The sequence below is a fragment of the Indicator indicator genome, chromosome 35, assembly GCF_027791375.1.
Source record: "Indicator indicator isolate 239-I01 chromosome 35, UM_Iind_1.1, whole genome shotgun sequence".
NCBI classification, from domain to species: domain Eukaryota; kingdom Metazoa; phylum Chordata; class Aves; order Piciformes; family Indicatoridae; genus Indicator; species Indicator indicator.
In genome coordinates, this window is record NC_072044.1 from 1759265 (window position 1) to 1775481 (window position 16217).

General features: G+C 49.9%; 1 protein-coding gene across 2 annotated transcripts in view; it reads left to right on the plus strand.

The window, feature by feature from the left end:
* The first annotated feature begins 307 nt into the window (after window positions 1-307).
* The window catches only part of KCND3 (potassium voltage-gated channel subfamily D member 3), a 142252-nt gene continuing 126342 nt past the window's right edge, over window positions 308-16217 (plus strand). For both annotated transcript variants that reach the window (XM_054395867.1, XM_054395868.1), the window contains exon 1: window positions 308-1416. In XM_054395867.1, coding sequence (XP_054251842.1) covers window positions 308-1416 — 1109 coding nt within the window. The remainder of the gene's footprint in view (window positions 1417-16217) is intronic.

The following is a 16217-nucleotide window of genomic DNA, read 5'->3' on the forward strand; positions in this document are numbered from 1 at the left end:
TTTTAAAATGCTTTTAATGAGGAATCATTTGCTCTTCAGTGTTTCCATCTCTAATAATGCCACAGCCCTGCTGTGCTGATTATTCTGGGCCTTGTTCGACATCGTTCTTCAACCAGGTCCTGAGGGCGAGCCAGATGTTCCACATCTGTGTGTCCATCCTGACTCTTTAACACCGTGGGGCAGGACACCCCGCTTGACTCTGTTGTGGTTTTATTTTGTTCTGTGTTTCAGATGGAACTGATCTGACTTCCAAGAGGTCTCCGGAGCAGCCTAACCATCTTCTCCAGTAACGAGGCCGGGGATCACCATGGCGGCAGGTGTAGCAGCATGGCTGCCCTTTGCCAGGGCAGCTGCCATAGGATGGATGCCAGTGGCCAACTGCCCCATGCCACTGGCTCCAACAGAGAAAAACAAGAGGCAGGACGAGCTGATCATCCTCAACGTGAGCGGCAGGCGCTTCCAGACCTGGAGGACTACACTGGAGAGATACCCAGACACTCTCCTGGGCAGCACCGAGAAGGAGTTCTTCTTCAACGAGGACACCAAGGAGTACTTCTTTGACCGGGACCCTGAGGTCTTTCGCTGCATCTTGAATTTTTATAGAACTGGCAAGCTGCACTACCCCAGGTACGAGTGCATCTCCGCCTACGACGAGGAGCTGGCCTTCTATGGCATCCTGCCCGAGATCATCGGGGACTGCTGCTACGAAGAGTACAAGGACCGCAAGCGGGAGAACGCCGAGCGGCTGATGGACGACAACGACTCCGAGAACAACCAGGAGGGGTCCATGCCGTCCCTCAGCTTCCGGCAGACCATGTGGCGAGCCTTCGAGAACCCCCACACCAGCACCTTAGCCTTAGTCTTTTACTATGTCACCGGCTTCTTTATCGCCGTCTCCGTGATCACCAACGTGGTGGAAACCGTCCCCTGCGGCACGGTGCCCGGGAACAAGGAGCTTCCCTGCGGGGAAAGGTACGCGGTGGCTTTCTTTTGCTTGGACACGGCTTGCGTGATGATTTTCACCGTCGAGTATCTCTTGAGACTCTTCGCGGCCCCCAGCCGCTACAGGTTCATCCGAAGCGTGATGAGCATCATCGACGTGGTGGCCATCATGCCCTACTACATCGGCTTGGTGATGACCAACAACGAGGACGTCAGCGGAGCCTTTGTGACACTAAGGGTTTTTAGGGTTTTCAGGATTTTCAAGTTCTCTCGCCATTCCCAAGGCTTAAGAATCTTGGGCTACACTTTGAAGAGCTGTGCCTCCGAGCTTGGCTTTCTCCTCTTTTCCCTCACTATGGCAATCATCATCTTTGCAACTGTGATGTTTTATGCGGAGAAAGGCTCCTCGGCGAGCAAATTCACCAGTATCCCCGCTTCCTTTTGGTATACTATTGTCACCATGACAACACTGGGGTGAGTAGGACTTTTCCTTCTACTGAGCAGCAGGCAAGCATGTGCTGGGAGCTCAGCTTTGCTTACTCCTGAGTGTTTTCCAGGGTGCATGTTGGAGAAGGGGCTGGAGCCGTGAGGGGCTCGATTGTTTCTTTGCCTTGCCACTTCTGCCATTTCTGCTCGTGTGAAGTTGGTGGAAGCAGGCAAAGCTCTTACACCCACTTGAGAAAAGCTTGGCACAATGGTAAATGAGGCTGTGGAGCAGCAGGTCCTACTTCCCTCTCCTTCTGCAGGAGGGAAGAGTTAGTGTGAGTGCAGGGGAGCTGGCAGCTAGAGCTTGTGGGCTTTTCAGATATTCATTCCAAGCAGGGATTTTACAAGGCTGCTGGGTGAATGTTGTCCCTTCTCACCGTGTTGGTTGATGTTTCCTCACTTGGCAAGCCAGGAGCTATAGATTTGGTGAATTTGAATGGATGATGTTGGGTCACACTACTGATAATAGCAATCTCCAGGAGGTGATCTGGTTGGTACTTGAACTGAGCAGGATTTGGCTTCTTGTCTCTGTTTAGTTGTGAGTTTAAAACGCAAAAACTAACACCAGTGTGTGCAGCAGCTGCAGTGGGATTTCAAACATTCCCAAGGACAGGCACAAAGATAATGTTATCAAAGCAAGGGGAACGTAGCCTGGAGGGCACTTCTCTCCCCACCCACCCCCCTCCCTTATATTTCATTTCTGTCTTACAGATGTTTCTGCTGAGATTATAGATTTGAGCTTCTGTTGCTTTGAACTAAAACCTTTGTAAGCAGAATGACCAAACCCTCACCCTCTCAGGGTTATGTAAAGGAAAGCAGGAATCACAGGCAGGGCTGCTCCAGACAGTCCCAAAGTTCTGATGGAATACCACCAGCTCTTTGTTCCACACCCCAGAACAATATCCTGTGTTTAGAGTTGCTTTGCAAAGAGTTTTCCCACCGGAGGGTTCACACAGTTGAACATTCAGATGTAGACAATTCTCATTCCTGTACTATGGTGACTGCTTTTTGTCTAAACTGCTTTTGATTTTAAACACTTCTCTGTGCCCATTAGAGAGGAGCAGGCTCTCAGTAGCACTTGTAAATTATTAAAATCATAATTCAGCTGTCAGGAAGGCACAGGAGCTGAGCAATATGACAACTGCAAATCTGAATTCCTTCATTAAAGGAGAATGTAGAACATGTTTGTCATAGTCACCAAAAAGATCTTTTTTTTTTTTCCCCCCTCCTTCCTTTTTAACATCTAAGCACAGTTTGCAAGTTTGCAGGGCAAAAGCTGAGCTCCTTTCCCTGGAGAAGGAGTCAGCCCTCGCTTAGGAATCAAAGCTGAGCTTTGGATGCCTGCACTCTCCCACCCTGTGCTTCAGCTTTCCATATTCTGACTGGTCCATACTGGTCAGTTCCCACCCTCCTGTCCCCACCATTGTATCTGAGCTGCTTTACAGGGACATCTGTCCTGGGTGTCCTGTTGGTGTGCCCCCCTGCACAAGCTGGAAGGCACAGTTCTGCTTCCTGGCCTGTGCTGAACAAGGATCACAGCTCCCTTTGTACCTACCCACACATCCACACATCTGTGCTGTTAGATCTCTGTGACAGGGGAGCTGAGGTCAAGGGAAGGTTCAGTGTTGCTTGGGAGCAAACCCTGCTCGTGGAGCACATTCAGAAGGTGCTGTGGGGCTGCTAAGCCTCTGCTCCCATCAGCAGTCTCTTGGTCTCGTTCCGTTCCCCTTCCCTTCTGAACGCAGGCATAGACAGAGCAGAGTGCTCCTGAGGACCTGGAGTGTTCTCAATCTGTTGTAATCACAGAAATTAGGGATGAATGAGTGCTTTACATGAGTTGACAAGAAGTTTAAAATTAGACATTTCAACACAGCTTTGTAAGAGTTCACTGGAAAGGGACCTATCAAACACTTATTAAAGCTCTGGCTTCTATTACTGATCTGGGGGTTTTGTTGCAGGATCTTAATTAAAATAGGTGTCTCCAGCAAGCAGCCTATCAGCCAAGCTTCATGTGGTGCCACAGACTCAAGAGAAACTCAGAAACCTCGAGAGCAGCAGAACCCAAAGAGCCTCTGTGCTCTCTGACAGCACCAACCTGCCCATGGTCACACTCAGCAGGGACCCAGCCCCTCTTATCCAAGCCCCCAAAGCCAAACACTCTCCACTGGCTTGGCCAAAACCTCTGCTAGTAAGAGAAGTTGCTACTAGGAGCCATGAAACTAGATTCCTGCCTGAGCAGCTCCACAGAGTCCCTCAGAGAGGCACTTTCTGGAGCTGCTCAGGATGGTGGTGGGGAGTGTGCAGGGACAGCACTGGTGGAGCAAGGCATCCTTGGTGCCACTACTAGCCCCTGGCTCATGCATGCAGCAGCTCGGATCCACAGCTTGGCATCATGGCTCAGAAATTCATGAACTAGAAAGGAATCTTTTGGGCTCAGGTCATTTCCACCCTTCCTGACTTCCACCACAGGACTTCCACTCCTGCTCTGTGGGTGGTTAACATCTCCTGGCCCCCTTCATTTCCCCACAAACCCCCTCAGTTCTGATACACTGCCATTTGCATCCCACATTTCATGCACAAGTCTCCAGCATTGCCTGGTGAGTGGTTCCCAGGTCACTGCTGGCTTTCCAGCAACACTCAGAGCCTTTATGAATATCTCAAATATTTTCTGCAACTTGCCTTTAACAATTCAGCCAGCCGAGAGATTTAGAGAAGTGATTTGGGACATGCAGGGTAACTTTTCCCAGGTTATTTAGACTTTAAAAATGAGCTCCATTTAGACAAAAGAAGGTGACTTACAAACCAGGCTGGCACTAGGAGAACATGAACTCTCCCACTGTACATCAGCTGCTGTTATTCCCTATTCCCAGGTACAGAATCATAGAATCATAGAATCAGTCAGGGTTGGAAGGGACCACAAGGATCAGCCAGTTCCAACCCCCCTGCCATGCCCAGGGACACCTCACACAGATCAGGCTGGCCAGAGCCTCATCCAGCCTGGCTGCAAACACCTCCAGGGATGGGGCCTCAACCACCTCCCTGGACAACCCATTCCAGGCTCTCACCACTCTCCTGGGGAAGAACTTCTTCCTCATGTCCAGCCTGAATCTCCCCACTTCCAGCTTTGTTCCATTCTCCCCAGTCCTATCACTACCTGATAGCCTAAAAAGTCCCTCCCCAGCTTTCTTGTAGCTCCCTTCAGATCCTGAAAGGCCACAAGAAGGTCACCTCAGAGCCTTCTCTTCTCCAGACTGAACAGCCCCAACTCTTTCAGTCTGTCCTCAGAGGAGAAGTGCTCCAGCCCTCTGCTCATCCTGGTGGCCCTTCTCTGGACACCTTCCTGCATGGCCATAGCCCTCTTGTAACAGAGGCTCCAGAACTGGATGCAGTACTCCAGGTGGGGTCTCAGCAGAGCTGAGCAGAGGAGGAGAATCACCTCCCTTGCCCTGCTGGCCACACTTCTCTTGATGCAGCCCAGGCTCTGCTTGGCTCTCTGGGCTGCAAGTGCTCACTGCTGGCTCATGATGAGCTTCTCATCCCCCAGCACCCCCAAGTCCCTCTCCTCAGGGCTGCTCTCCAGCCAGTCCCTGCCCAGCCTGGATTTATGCTTGGGATTTCCTCGACCCAGATGCAGGACCCTGCACTTGGTCTTGTTGCACCTCATGAGGGTGCCTTGGGCTCAGCTCTCCAGCCTGTCAGGGTCCCTCTGTATCTCTAGCATACAACTGAATTTCCAGAGTGCCCTGTACATGAAAAGCAACAATGGTTCCTTTCTTGCTGAAGGGGAAGCACTGCCAAAAGCAGAGTGAGTGTTGTTTGGGGAGGGTTACTATGCAAAGCAGCCCTGAGGAATCCAGGACTTGAGTCTCCCCAGGTAGTTTCCAACCTAAGGAGACAGGTACAAGAGCTCTCCTGGCATGGGAAAGCAAGCAAAGGAATTCAATTACACTCACCCTGCATCTCGGATCCCTCTGCTGTGCTCATCAGCCCTGCTTTACCAGAGACTGTTTTTAATTTAGCACAATTTAAATTTTGCTCAGGAGGTTTTCTAATGAAAGCATTATTCTTGGGTGCATCTTAAATCAATCTGAATTACTGAAACAACCACTCAAAATTAATTCAGAAGCAGCTCTCCAATTCATGCAGAAACATTTCTCTCAAGAGGCCAAAAGCAACCCAGCTCCTCTCTTGCCCTTGGTCTAAAGCACCAACACAAGGACCCTGAGCTCTGCCTGCACCTTCTCTTTGCTCTGCAGGAGGTTTTGACCCCAGGACCTCCCATCACAGCCATGCAAGTGCTGCCCAAAGCAGCAGCACAGTGCTGGCTCCTGTCATTAGCATTTGTGTCCCTGTCTTGGGTTTTGGCTGGCTTGGTACACAACAGCCACCAGTTTTACAGCTAGAGAGAGACAGTTTCATTAGCACGAGTTCTGGTGCCAGTGTGCAAGTTTCATCCACTTCTCAGCAGCATTTGGTCGTGGATGGGGCAGCCTCATGTTTTGCTGCCCACCAGCACACCCCACAAACACGGTAGGGGACCCCTCTCAGCAAGTTTTGCCTGCAGCTCATATTTTTCTAAGCTTTTTATAGCTATTTTCATTTCCCCTGACAACAGAAAGATACTTCCAGCTCACAGGCAGTGTCTGTGACAGCAAATTGTAGGTGTGAAAACCTCAGTGCCACATCTCTCTTGTACCATCCCAGGGCATGGGGAGCTCCTGAGGACTCTGCAGAGCGTTGCTGCTGGGCTTCCCATCATGCCCAGCCCAGCACCCCCTCCCCACCACAGCTGGGAGCAGACTGGGGCAGGGAAGGATGAGAAACCTGCAGTGTATCATAGAATCATTAAGGTTGGAAAAGACCTTTAAGATCATTGAGTCCAACCACAACCCAGCTACCATGACCACTAAACTATACCTTGAAACACCACATCTACAGCTTCTTGAACCCCTTCAGGGATGGCAGCTCCACCACCTCCCTCTTCTAATGCCTCACCACTCTTTCACTGAAGAATTTTTTTCCTGGAGGGGATCATCACTGAGATCTTTGCTCATGTCGTGTCAAGAAGCCAGCAGCAGGACAGACCAAGGAGCAGAGGCTGTAGGTGGATTTGGTTCTGTGCTCTGGGATTCTCTGTTGCCTGACAAAGGCTGAGCTCCCCCAGCTCAGTGCCCTCTGGGTAGTCTTAGGAGAATCTATCTTCTGTCTGACTGCCTCCCTTACAATTTTCAAGCACATAATGGTTTGAGAGCCCTGTCCCTGTTTCTAATTCAGCTGTGCTGGTCAATGAATTTGAGAGATGCACATCAGTGCACTTGGACAACACAGCCCTGTCTGCACCATTCATTTAAGGAACCAGGCTAACGTGAGGAAGTCAATAAAACAGATGTGCTGGCCTGGTTATGTCAATGGCCTGATCTGGTGCAAGACCTGAAATGCTTTCAATGGTTTTATTAGCTGAGTGCTTAGAGAGCAGCCTGGGCCAGGACTTGACAACCCTCAAGGGGAAGAAATTGTTCCTCATGTCCAACCTAAACCACCCCCGGGGCAACTCAAGGCCTTTTCCGCTTGTCCTATCGCTTGTTACTAGGAAGAAGAGACCAACCCCCAGCTGGCTCCAAGCTCCTTTCAGGGAGTTATAGAGAGCAATGAGGTCTCCCCTCAGCCTCTTTTTCTCCAGGCTGAACAAGCCCAGTTCCCTCAGCTGCTCCTCACCAGTCTCGTGCTCCAGGCACGTGAAATCCTTGCTGCCAAACTGTTGACAGCTGGACCAGCCTGAACCTATCAACCACTGACCACAGCTGCTGCCGACGCTGCCAGCCCCGGTGCGAAGCGAGATCTCTCCGCAGCTACCTCTCCAACACAAAGCACTGAAACCACTCAAGCTGATAGTAACCTTCATTCACCCTCCTTCATGCAAACTACGAGGGGTTTGCAAGGGAAGGGAAGCCATAAATCATCTCTGGAGCGCTGCCATTCCCAGCTCCTCCAGAAGATTGCTGCTTGGCCCCGGCACCACGTTGTTCGTGTCAGCTCTTCAGCAGCAGCCTCTGAACTCAACCAGAGAAATGGCTTTCATAGAAATGCTGCTTTGCATATTCAACATCATCAAGGGGAAGATGGATGGGCTGGGGGATATGTCCTTTGTCAAGCAAGGAGCTAAAATGTCATCGCTCTCCCCCGTTTCCCACACAGTCACCAACTCCTCTGTCCACAGGCCACAGAACTGCTCGGATTTAATACACAGAAAATCCAATCAAACAATGAACTGATGGAGCTACACAAAGAAGCCATTTCCCTGAGCTTTCATTCTCTTGACTCCAGCTTCATCTTATACAAAACTGTGTATCAATTTTCTTCTCCTAATGGATTTGCAGACACTGTGTGCAAAGCGCCTTTGTACCGGGAGCTACAGGCGGAACCTCTTCCCTTCGCTATCTCGATGCAAATCTCGGCCAAGCAGCTCAGTTTTTTGAGCTCTTTGTATTCACCAGAACCCCAGGAGTATTAAAATACCTTTATTCATTTTCAGAGCTAGTGGAATTCACTATATTTTTCATTTTTTTTTTTCTTTCCCCCCTCCCCATCTGTCCTTAGGTTTTTACTGTGTGTGTGGCTCTGGCTCTTTGCAGCGCCGGCACGTCCGCACAAACACACCGCTCCTAATGTGCAAGACAAAATAATTTTCCTTCAGGGCAAACCAGAAGGGAATTATTTTGAAGAAAGCTAAGTAATGGTACTGGCTAAATCTGTACCAGGGCTGCTAAATTTACCAATGGAAGCCTTGGCAGAGATGCATCTCTAGCAAGTGATGTACAAAAGATCTCTAGCAAGTGATGTACGAAAGATCTCTACCAAGTGATGAGCAAAATTTTTCTCAGCTCCTCTCTCTCTTTTCCCCCCCACCTTTCTTTCTAGCCTGCATCACAGTAAGTGCCTGAGAAAGAGAGATGAGAGATAAGGTTGTATTTTCATTGGCCATGAAAGGAAGTGATTGGCTTCCTGACTGGATCTGAGCTATTTTTAGCCTCCTAAAATGATAATTTCATAACAGCGCTGACCCAGTAAAAGTAATTAGTTTACATAGATCAGCTGAAAATAAGGGACAGAGTAGCCACTGTCAGTCAGAAAGCAGGGAAAGGGGATGTGAAGTTCAAGGCCCTGCAACAAATTAGCCCAAACTAATTATGTCTCTTAGCTGATTACAGCTCACACAGTCGGAATGGGTTGGCAGCGGAGCAGTGGAGCAGAGGGCATATGGCTTCTGTGCTGGGCTTCTAGAGGAGCTCCTGAGTGACTCCTGTCTCTGCAACCCCTAGGCCAGAGGTTAATCCTCTGCCTGGGTGGGTGCCAACAGTCACCCACATGGGTATGGATGCCATCTGGACCTCACAGCTTGATCTCCATTTTACCTGGCACTGATTTAGCAGGGGGCACCTAAAACACGAAGTGAAACTCCTGCCCCACTTTAATTTTAGGAAAACAACACAACATGAGGAATTTTTCTTGTGATTTCATAAGGGATGAAGTGCCTGATGGGGGCTACAATAGAGCTGGGAAGGGACTTTTTACAAGGGCTTGTAGTGATAGGACAAGGGGGGATGGATTGAAGCTTGAGGAGGGCAGATTTAGACTGGAGATTAGGAAGAAATTCTTTGCAGTGAGGGTGGGAGATACTGGAACAGGTTGCCCAGGGAGGTTGTGGATGCTGCCTCCCTGGAGATGTTCAAGGCCAGGTTGGATGAGGCCTTGAGCAACCTGGGCTGGTGGGAGGTGTCCCAGCCCATGGCAGGGGGTTGGAACTGGATGATCTCTAAGGTCCCTTCCGACCTAAACCATTCTATGAATCTATGAATACAAACCCATGAAGCCAGGATGTGGGAATACTTGGGACCAAATCCAGCTGATTTCTAGGCTGTAGAGGAGTGACCCAGGCACTGTAACACAATCACTTCATTAGACAATCACAAGTCTAAGAGAAACAGAAATCTTTTCTCAGCATCAGCCAGCATCCTTCCCTGAGGTCACCACCACACTCAGAGCTGGACTGCAGTCCAGGCACCACGCTGCTCTCAGTGAACTCTCTCCCTGGCACCCTGTAACTGGGCAGGGTCCCAGTGGAAGTCTGTTTGCATTTAACACAGCCCACATCTGCCTGCCCTTCGCTCCAGCCCACGCAGCAGCACGCAGGGACAGACCTGCCCCAGGTCTGTTCACTCTGAAGGCAGCAGAAGCCCCAGGAATGGGGATAGCCCAACTCAGCAGCAGGGTTTTGCACTGCTCATGGCAGTGTGCTCATGGCAGCGCTCTGGCAACCTTCTTTTGTGCCTGATTCTGTCAGTCTGAGGACCCATGGGTCAGCCCTGGCCACCCCTCAAGGCCTGCTGAAGGTGCTGCTGGGCAGCTGCAGCAATGCCCCACAGCCAGCACCACGGTTCAGCAGAGTTGAAGATGAGCAGAGCCACAATTAGGTCATTTATCCTCTGCCCTCCCACTCTTGCTGCTTCAACATCCAGCTCAGAAAATCATATTCCACCACATCCACTGTGAATTTATGGATGTTGCCCTCCAGAGCAGGCAGGCTGCTAGGTGTTTGTCCTGCAGACCAGGAGGTCAGGCAGGGCTCAGACCAGGAGGTCAGGCAGGGCTCAGCTCAGCTCTGCCTTCTCTTGGAGAGGCAATGACTGCAGAAACAGATTGTGCCTAGTTAGCTGCTTACCACTGCTCCATTAAAGCATTGACAAGGGTTGTAATTCACCCCTTAAAGTTACAAGTAAGTGTGGAAGAGTTATTTTAAAATCAATATCTAACAGAATTCCATTGTCCCAACATGAAAACCTGCTGGGAGGCATCAGGCAAGTCAAATCACTGCCTGCCAGAGGAGGAAACAATTCATTACCCCTCTAAAAAGTGTGAATCTTCACTGCCCCTTCCTCCAGAAAGGAAGCTGCAGCCTCTGCCCCTTTCTTTCCCTCATTCTTTCATCCTTTCACTCCTTGGTTCTGCTCTCTGCTGTGGACTTCTTACTTTCTGCATGGAGCCATGAGGGGTTTGGGTCTGGGGACGAGCACTGTGGTGGCATTGTCACCAATGTCCCTGCTGATGGAGAGCAGAGCTCTGCTTGTGAATCACAGAAGGGCTTAGGTGGGAAGGGAGCTCAGGGATCATCTGCTCCAACCTCCCTGCCATGGGCAGTGATGCCTCTCAGCTAGACTTGGTTGCCCTCATCCAACCTGGCCTTGAGCACCTCCAGGGAGGGGTCATCCACAACCACTCTGGTGTGGTTTCCAGAGTCTCATCAGAATAATTTCTCACCCACAAAAGCTTCTGCAGCAACAACAAGCCCAGACTGGGCAGCCACTCAAAGCTGTTTTTGGAGCACTGAGGAGAGCTGCTAAGGATGACCTGGGGGATCCTGCCCTGGCCTGCCAGCTGCAGCAGAATTCAAACACAGAGCAGCTTCAGGTTTCTGCTTCCAAGACCTGGTGAAATTTAGTTGAGGCACATCCCCAGAAAGCCCCTGAGAAGGATAGTTGGCATCTGGTGAGAGTGGTCCAGCAGAACCAGGCTGCAGGTCATTGAAAGCTCAGCTCAGTCATGGAGGTCTGGCTGTGACTGTGCTGTGGAGTCTCCTAACCACAAGGTCAAGTCACTCCATCCATGCCCCACACATCTGGAGGGAAGCAGCCCCTGTGTTGAATGAGAACCATGATGGATTTGCTGGGCAGAAGGAACACCCCAGCACCCAGAACCTCCCCCAGGCTGCAGCAGGCAGAAGCAAAAGCTGCTGGATTCACTTCTGACAGCTCCTGGCAGTCAAACACCACAGCCTGCACACTGTGAGGCCCCCTCAGCCTTTCTTTAGGGGTAATTATTGGTCGTGTTCTGATTGCTTTCTTCTTCCTGGACTCATGGCTCCCCTTTGCCATCTAAAGACACCAAGTGCTGCTGTTTTTCTCACCCTGCCTTTGGCACAGGGTATCACATCAGATGTGAAATCAGCAGATGAGAAGATCTTCAGTCCCTGCCAGCCTTTAATATCTAAATGCACAGCCTTGATGGCCACCCCCACCACCAGGCAATCCCTTTTTTCCCATCTCTGTACTAGGGAAAACACTTCTCACTATTATTTGATTCTGGTTCTCTCACCCAGCTGCCACAACCCTCACTTCCATGTCTGGATCCTCTACATACTCTTTGGGGATTTAATTTGGAGGCAATAGGTGATCAGCAGTATTCATGTCCCTCTCTGCTTGCATGACCTGGAGCACACAGGAGCCATCCCCCTTAAATATTAATTACAGGCACTATGGTAGGAGCAAAAGTAGCACTTTGCTTTTCAGCTGGAAGGGATAACACCAGCCAGCTACTCTTGCAGCCTGAAGCTTGGCAGCAGTGAGCTGTCATCAAAAGGGAAGCCAAAAGGAGAGAAGGCTGCTCTGAACTGCTTCCTCCTGCAGTCCACCTACCTCAGTGTCTCAGTGTGGGTCAGGAACACTCATGGAAAGCAAGCTCAGTCCTCTGCCCCTGCTGCAGTTTGGCTGACAGTGCAGAGAGGACTGGGGGCACACGCACAAGGACTGGAAGGTGCACTTCAAAAATGCATCTAATGTGCTTTTTAGGGGGGGCTCAGTCCATGGACTGAACTAGGACTAGGCTAAATTAACCCTCCCTGGGATGCTTGGTCTTCTGCAGCAGCTCAGCTCCTGCTGAGCCACGCTCCCTGCTAACGCAGACACAAACTTGTCCTTGCCCTGCAATTGATTTCAGAACTGGTTCTCAATTACAATCCAGGTTCAGTGTCTGGGGAGGGTTTACACAGATTCTTAGCCTTCTGTCACCAACATTAAACTGAGAAAAGCTCCAATTGCTTCTTCCTGCCTCTTCAGAGGGCAGACAGGAGCAGGCAGCTGTCGATTTAAAAGCCTCTGACACCTCCTTTACTCCACTGCATGAGAGCCCTTTGCGAGTAATCAGTGTCTGAAATAAGCAGAAACAGGACTGAAATTCACCACTTGGAGCATGAATCAATGAAGCACTACTGCCAGCACACATCCCTCACTGTCACAGGCTTGGGTTGTGCTGGTGCTTGAGGAAGATTTAAATCCCTCTCTCCCACCTGTGAGATCCCTTTTTGATCCCAATCACTGGCTGATCTCTGCATAATTAACCAAAAAAACCCCCATGAAATCCCTCTTTCAGGCCAGGAGTTGCTCTGTGTGTGTGCTGCAGAGGTTCCTGCAGGACCAGGAGCTGCTCTACAGATGGGCAACGGCGGTCAGCTCGCAGGAGGCAATCACAACTTTTACTTGGTGTCTCTTTTCCTTCTCCTGCCTACTTACATCTGCCTAACCGTCTGTTCAGCAAGCCAGGGAGCATCCATCATCTAATAGGATGAGTCCTACTGAGTCAGACACTCTGCTTCAGCTCATGAAATGAGTTGGCATCAGGTTCTAGCCTTGGCACGCTTGATGCTAAAAGGCTTCAGCCCTTTTCTGATGTTTTTCTGCTCGTCAGGGAAGAGCAGCCCAGGTTAAGGAACAGAAAAACATCCATGCAGCAAGACAGCTGCTGAATGAGAGCATCCAAACCAGCTGGAATTAGGTAGAAGTCACCTCTCTTGCTAAGGGCTCACACCATGTAGTAAGCTGGGCTGAAGGGATGCAAGATTTTGGGCTGCAGAGGGCTGAGCAGGATGAATTCCACCACTAATGAGCTTAGGGAATAAGCTCATTACCTAACGAGCTCTGTTGAACAAGCTTGATTTCCAGCCTAGGGAAGGCCTTCTGAACAGATAAGCCACAGGTAAACAGCTCCAGCAGTTCACACACAGCAGGCACATCTGTAGCTCAGGTGCATGGTCACAGCCATTGCCAGCTTCTTTCCTGAAGGTGCAGATGTCAGGATGGATCAGGAAAGCAGTAAAGGGGAAGGCTCTTTTCCACTTTAGACCTTTCTTTGCAAAGTCTGCTGCAGACAGGGATGGACACCAACAGGACTTGCTCACACACACACATATCCTGATCACTTTCTGTCAGGGAGGTTGTGGATGCCCCCTCCCTGGAGGTGTTCAAGGCCAGGCTGGATGAGGTCTTTGAGCAACCTGGGCTAAGGGAGGATGTCCTGGCCCACAGCAGGGGGTTGAACCTGGATGATCTTAAAGGTTCTTTCCAACCCCAAACCATTCCACGAATCTATGAATTGCAGGTTTGTCACCAAGCAGACCTGGCAGGATTTGAGGCACAGGTTTTACAAACACACACCCCCACACACCCCCAGCTCTGGCTGAGGAGCAGCTCCAGGCACCTCCTTTGTTTCTGGCCAAAAAAAAAAAAAAAAAAAAAAAAAAAGGAATCATAAAAGCTGCTAAAATTAATTTTCAGTTCACAGTAGGTTTGGTGCCAGACTTTCATGCTGCAGTCATGTGAAGAGAAACTGACATCTACAAGCAAGCTGGCTGCAAGTTTGTTTACCCTGTGATGTGCACTTGAGGGCATGGATGGGGTTAAATGTCTGTATTTTAAGATTCAACACCTGTTTCCACCTAAAAAATCTTTGTCTCCCACCCAATCAGCAGTTATGTTTCACTTCAAAGTTCAGAGACACTTTTCTTCCGTGTTCGTCTTCGAAGGTTTTTCTGAGCTCGGCTCAGATGATGACAGCCAAGGGATGGGCAGTGGCAGTGCCTGGGAGGGCTGTGACTGTAGGAGCTCAATAGTTTAAAGAAGATTTCAGTATCTGCTGAAAATCTGTTAAAAGAGGGTTGAAAGAAATGCAGGTGTTACTATCTAGAAGTCAAAATTCAGAAGGAAAGAATTTTCTTTCCCCATCTCCACTCCTTTTCTGAAGTCTCATCTTCTCCTTTCACTTCCAAGCCAAGAGAATGACAAACTCTGCTAATGGTCCCGTGGGAACAGGATGGACCATTCCAGGGAGGCATCCACAGCCTCCCTGGGCAACCTGTTCCAGTGTCCCCCCACCCTCACTGTCAAGAATTTCTTCCTCATCTCCAGTCTCAATCTCCCCTCTTCCAGCTCAAAGCTATTGCTCCTAATCCTAGCACTCCAAGCCCTTGTGAAAAAAAAAAAAAATCCTCCTCAGCTCTCCTGTAGCCCCTTTCAGGTACTGCAAGGCTGCTCTAGGGTCTCCCTGGAGCCTTCTCTTCTCCAGCTCTCCATGTAAAGACTCTTTAATGGTTCTGCCCACCACAATCACAACATGTGCTGGGAGTAACTTCATGACAGTCGGTGAGTCACAGAAGTGACAAACAAGTGTCACTGACAGCTAAACTGGGCTCCGTGGGCTTGAATAGGTCAGGCTGTAATTTGGGAGACATGTTCTGCACTACTTTTATGGGAAAATCATTCTGGCATGAGATTTTTTTTTTTTTTTTCTGGTGGCAGGTCCACCCCAGAGCTGTATCTCAGCTTTTACGCCTTGCCAGAGCTTTCCTCAGCCATCCCGTGCGGAGCGGAGATTCCCAGCTCGTGGTGTTAGATGCTCAGAGTTAAAGCACTTCAGCAAAAGTGTTGGGTGGAGTTTGTGTGCCACCAACAACTGCTTCCCTGGCCAGAGCAAGCCAGAGTGAGCACACACTGCATCTACTACCTATAGCACTTGGCTAGACAGCAAATTAAATCCACCCATTAAAATCACCCCAAGCTGCAAGGACATTTCTCTGCACATCTGTTGCACACTGAGTGCTTTATCTGCAGTGGGAGCTACTTAGGGTGGAAATTGTTGGTGACTGAGAGCAAGGCAGAGAAGGATTTGTGGAGTTTGGAGGAAATATGTACAGCTAATGCACCCCTGCACTCGGAGCAGATTTCAGAGGGAGTGCCAGGGGAGGTTTAGGTTGGATGTTCCTGACTGCAAGAGTGGTCAGGCACTGGAACAGGCTGCCCAGAGTGGTGGTGGAGTCACCATCCCTGGAGGGATTCAAGAAATGCTTGGACATGGCACTTGGGGACATGGTTTAGGGGGCATGGTGGTCTTAGTTTGATGGTTGGACTGGATGGTCTTAGGACTGGATGTTTTGTTTCCAACCAAAACAATTTGATGATTCAGGGATCAGATGAACTCGTGGGCAGGCACAGAGGCCACCTGACAGCTCTAGGGCAGTAACAGCACCTCTGCTGAGCTTGGTTTAGAGCTTAACACAAAGGAATACTGGGAGTATTAGTGCAAGCCAGCCAGGGAGCAGGAGGGACCTGGCAGTGCTTGTTGAGTATCTCCTAGCAGAAATGGGCAGACAGCTTCCCTTTACCTTGATGTGTCCCATTTAGTTGATTACTCTTAGCTTGCTCCCAAGCTCCTTGCTGGATTGCACATCAAGATCCACCTCTCTCTCTAAAGCTCAGCATCACTTGGAACACAGGATACCATAAACCACACTGCAGAAGGAGGATGGCTTCTGCCCTGCATTTCTGGACAGTGTCTCTCCCTCATGAGCTGTCACAGTGGCTCAGCATAATGGGCTTCTGAAGGTCAGATTTAATTGCCAAGGGAGAGGGTGAAGGGGTCTGTAGACAGCCATGACCATTTCCCTCAGCCAGTCCTATCATCAGAGAAAGGCATAAATGGAAGTACAGCAGCACCTTTGCTTCTGGGCAAGCTCTCACCAGGACTCAGGGCAAAGCAAAGCTGTGGTAACTTTGTGCTTCCCATAGCAACCTTCAGCAGGTATTTGGGAAGGGGCTGGTGACCATTTGTCCATTGGCTGTGTGAATCCCTGTGCCAAGATTCTCAACGTCAGGGGAGACCCAGATCTCACCACTGGCTGGGAAATG